General features: G+C 35.8%; 1 protein-coding gene across 1 annotated transcript in view; it reads left to right on the top strand.

Annotated features, from left to right (window-relative positions):
• Nucleotides 1–3,534: 3,534 nt before the first annotated feature.
• The window catches only part of LOC107752904 (integrin alpha-V-like), an 18,748-nt gene continuing 17,602 nt past the window's right edge, over nt 3,535–4,680 (top strand). Inside the window, exons 1-3 of the mRNA XM_016568979.1 lie at nt 3,535–3,701; nt 4,201–4,363; nt 4,473–4,529. Of these exons, the coding sequence (XP_016424465.1) occupies nt 3,535–3,701; nt 4,201–4,363; nt 4,473–4,529 (387 nt within the window). The remainder of the gene's footprint in view (nt 3,702–4,200; nt 4,364–4,472; nt 4,530–4,680) is intronic.

Raw genomic sequence — 4,680 nt, 5'->3', positions numbered from 1 at the left:
TCAAACAGAGCACATCTAAGTTATGATCTGTGATCATATCATTTACAAAAAACGCTTTTGTAGAAAGGGATCTAATATTCATTAAGCCAAGCTTTATAATTTGTTTATCTGTATTATATCTGTTTTTTATTTGTTGAACATCAATTAAATTGTTACACTTAAATTGTTTTGGACGTTTTTTGTATTTTCTAGTTCGGGGAACAGACAGTCTCTATAGTATGATATCTAGAAAATCGAAATCGAATCGAATTGAGAGCTTGAAAATCGAAATCGAATCGAAACATCTGAATCGATACCCAGCCCTACAAATAAGTAACCGCAACTTCAAAAACAAGCCCAATATTTTTTGATAATTTATTATCATCAATATTATTTATTATCAATTATTTATTACCAATAAATGAGCCCGCAACATATTAAACTGAAACTACCCTTTTATCTGAAAAGCAAAATCAAGTTGTTTTACAAAAATCAGCAAACTGCAACAAAGCAGGAACACAACTCATCTCCAATCACCTGTGAGCAGAATAGGATTGGACAGATGGAAAAGGAGAAAAACACAAGAGCTTCAACATAGCCACATATTTATAGCCTACTAAAATATTGGCTATTCGAACCAAATCTACTCTTAGTATTAGTGTTTTTTGTTTGTTTGTTTTTTTACAGCCCGTGATAATTAATATATTACAAAAACATTGTAAAAAAAAATTTAAAAAAATTAGGCTACCTTATAAAGGAAAAAAGTCATCCCACTCTACTGCTACTTCTACATCTACTATCATCGCTTGGATTACAGCAAAATCACGTTCAAAAAGAAGGCGCGTGCGGAGGGGGCAAAATATTTGCCAAATTACGCTACAGCACTTATATTTTTGCACTGATCGACTATTAACTGTGAGCAGACATAGTGTCAATCAATGCATTGGAGAATACAGTGAACATAAATGAAAAGAAACGAAGTTGCTTGTCAGGTTTTCCTAACAAACAACCATATTTTTTTTAAATAAGCCCAAAAAACCGCAACCCGGGATTTTTTTCACGCAACTCTACAAAAAAAGAAGCCCAAAGTCGTGTATAATACGCGGACTTGGCAACTCTGGTGCAAGCGTATGCAGGGTTTCTATTTAGGCTATAACACGTGTTTGCAGCATTGAGTGTGTAACGGCCCCTGAAGGTTTTCTTCTGATTAAAAGAATCACGCTTCAACTGATGTCTTAACGTTTAATGTCTTCTTTTCAGAGTATAAGTATCTTATTTAGGCATTCCTTCTAACAAATAATCTTACAATCGATCAGCTCTTAGCATTTGTGCATTTCTTTGTGGATCTGATACTCACATGGCTAGATCACGTGACAAATTCAACTAACGTTACACATATTTCACCTGCAGGTGTCACTATTACCCAGTATTTATAATACTCAAATACAATTTCCAAATGAACATTCATAATACATTACACACCATTTGTGAACTAAATACCTTTTCACAAAATAAATGACTGAAATACTTAAAAGAAAATACAACCTTTTCTGCGACAGCTACAGAGTGTTTGCATCCTCTCATTATAACACACGAATTGTAGACATTATGAAAGCATTATGTCATTATCATTATGCATATATTTATTGTGTTATAATTCAGTAATTTGATTACATTTTCAGAGTAACTTGCCCAACACTGCAGTCTGCTATGTATCCCGTCACCACGGTAAGCAGGGAGGGGACCATACAACCTGCTATTGCATAAAAACAAATAATAACACTCAGGTGGCTTTCTGATTTTCAAAAGTTCTATTTACAAAACATTTAATTTTCAAATAAATGCTGTTATTTTGAACTTTCTACTCATCTGGAAAAAAAAAATCCTCAAAAATATTCAACATTGTTAATTTAAATGTTTATCAAACACCAAATCAGCATATTAGAATGATTTTTCGAGGATCGTGTGACACTGAAGACTGGAGTAATGACTGCTAAAATTCAGCTTTCAGTCACTGAAATAAATTATAAATTGTAAAATATATAATGTATTAAATTAATACAATTATTTTAGACTATAATAGTATTTCACTAAATTACTGTTTTTACTGTATTGTTGATTAAATAAATGCTGCCTTTATAGATTTCTTAAAACATTCTGTATGGAAGTGTGTTTCTGAAAATACAGAGGAGATGTAGACAAAGCCTTCTGTTAAATTAGATCATGACTGTTCTGTTGGAAATAATTTGTCCTATATGGTATTTTGTTAAACTTTTAAACATTTGCTAGTTCTAGTAAGCCCTACAAAGTCAGAATATCTAATTGGAAAAAGACAAAAATATTCAAATTGAAGAACGTAATTTATACAATGTACTGTTTACTGTAGCCTGTTTTTTTTTTTATGCGCACCAGGCAAACATTATTCTGCCACTCTGCCATGTATCACATGGTCTCAAAAGCCCCTTTGACCACACGCATGACTGGTCAGCTCTAAAACAAAAGTGACTTTGTTCCCTAGAGAGTGAGAATGTCGTTTATGTTCCAATTTGCAACCGGTGCCTTTTATTTCCTCAGGCCCTTTACTCTATAACACTGCAAATAACACCAGTTGTTCCATATACAGTTGAATTGACAGCATGTTAAGGGTTGAAAGTAAGCCTCTTTACTTGTAAGACAAGCCAGCCAGACATAAAAATCACCCAATGTCTTTATGCAGAATCTGGGATCCCAGGGGGATTTACAGACTGCATTCTTGGAGACGTACTTCACCAGTGTGTTTAACGTCATGAATCAGAGACAAGCCCATATATGAATAACATTTCCTCAAACTCTGAACCGTCATTTGTAATGGTCACTGCTATCTGGACCTTGTAGATAGTGTGGCTCGGGGAGCTTTTGTTTGCATCTGTGTTATTTTTGTTGTGTAATGCAATGACAGATAGATTTTAATTATATTCATTACATTACGTGAAATTTCAGTCTAAATAAATAAATCCACGTTTGTTTATTATTGACTGAACTGAATGCAGATAAAATGTTATGAATTCGTGCCTTTCATAACACAAGGGGGCGCAGTTTCAATAGTTCTACATAAATCAAAATACTTTAATTAAACAACGAATTCCTCTTGCCTGGAATCACAAAGATTTAATGGCATTTAAAATGTTTACAAGTTCACTCATGCCCGCGGGTAAAAGCTGCGGAAGTTTCTCGTGACGTCACCGTGACGTTTCAGTAGGCTGGGTTATTTTCACTTCCTGTTCAGTGGGACATCCCGCGGCTCCATCCGAGCAGGGCTACATCAGTCCTCTGTCCTACTTTTAGATTTTTTGCTTCCATTTTACAGGTCAGGCTGGAAACGGATGCGTTTTATTGCAGCAGGCCGCCTGCAGTAATGTAACGGACATCTCCGCTGGATTGTTAGTGTGAGTGTTGCGGGGATTGTGTTATTATGGAGTGCGGAATCAGTGGCGATCATATGTGCTGCTGATCCAGACGTCCACCCACAAACAGCGCGATCTCCATCTACTCTCATACCTTACACAGATACAAACCATGGGCAAACATCTCATCTGCTGTTGGATTTGGGCTCTAGTGGCTCTCTTCTACTTCCAACAAGCACTTTCTTTTAATCTGGACAGTAGCAAACCCACAGTATTCGCTGGACCTCCAGGAAGTTACTTTGGATTTTCTGTGGCTTTCTTCAATCCTGACAACAAACGGTGAGTATAGATAAAGTTGTATTTGTGTAAACCTAGTGAGCTGTCGGTAAACTTGTTTGGATATCAGGCGCCTGCTGCATTTTTTTTGTTGCAAAAGATCACTATTTCGAATAAATGCTGTTCCTTCTAGCTTTCTGTTCAGCAAAGAATCCTGGAAAAAATCATTATAGTAAATTTTTCTTGAGCACCAGATCAGTATATTATAATTTGTTTCTGAAGGAGCATGTGACACTGAAGACTAATGAGTAATGGCTGCTAGAAAATCAGCTTTGCATCACAGGAATAAATTACCTTTTAAAATAGATTTGAATAGAAAACAGTTATTTTAAATGGTAATAATATTTCACAATATGAATGTATTTTACTGTATTTTTACAATCAAATGTTTGAACGGTAGTGCAATTTTAAGCACCAACAACCACAAGTTGTCAGTGGCTTGATTTAGCTGATCTTTACTGACCTGCTCCAAATATCAGCCCTATAGTATTGCAAACTGAAGTAGTGCATCATGGGAATTGCTTAAATCAGATTTTTCTCTCCATTGGGATCAAGAAGCTTCTCTGCTAAATGAAAGCATTGTTGTGTCCAACTCATTTTTAATTCTTCCTGCCTCCCTAGATTATGTCACAGGAGTTCCTAGAGGGGAGAAGGCTCTTGGTTATGTGAGTTTCATACTATTTTTGGTCAGGAATCTGATGAGAACCCATTTAAAGTGATGCAACCCTGCTTGAAACAGCTTGCATGAATCTCTGTCTGGTTTTGTCTTGTTAGGTCAACATTTTCAATGGGAAGAACATGGAGTCTGTGTATAATTTCACAGGCACACAGGTGAGCATTACAAAAATATTTACACCTCTTATTATTCTGTTAGACATTGTGATGTGTGTTAGAACCCCAACCGAGGTGGTACTACTACTAAAAAAAGTACCAGGTACTGTACCCAGTGGAAAACCCCCCAAAAGTGAACCGTACCGAGCCG

This window comes from Sinocyclocheilus rhinocerous, unplaced genomic scaffold (genome assembly GCF_001515625.1).
Source record: "Sinocyclocheilus rhinocerous isolate Xijiao unplaced genomic scaffold, SAMN03320098_v1.1 scaffold1252, whole genome shotgun sequence".
Classification (NCBI taxonomy): Eukaryota; Metazoa; Chordata; class Actinopteri; order Cypriniformes; family Cyprinidae; genus Sinocyclocheilus; species Sinocyclocheilus rhinocerous.
Note: the sequence above shows the minus strand (reverse complement) of the source record. Positions and strands in the feature narration are given on the sequence as shown.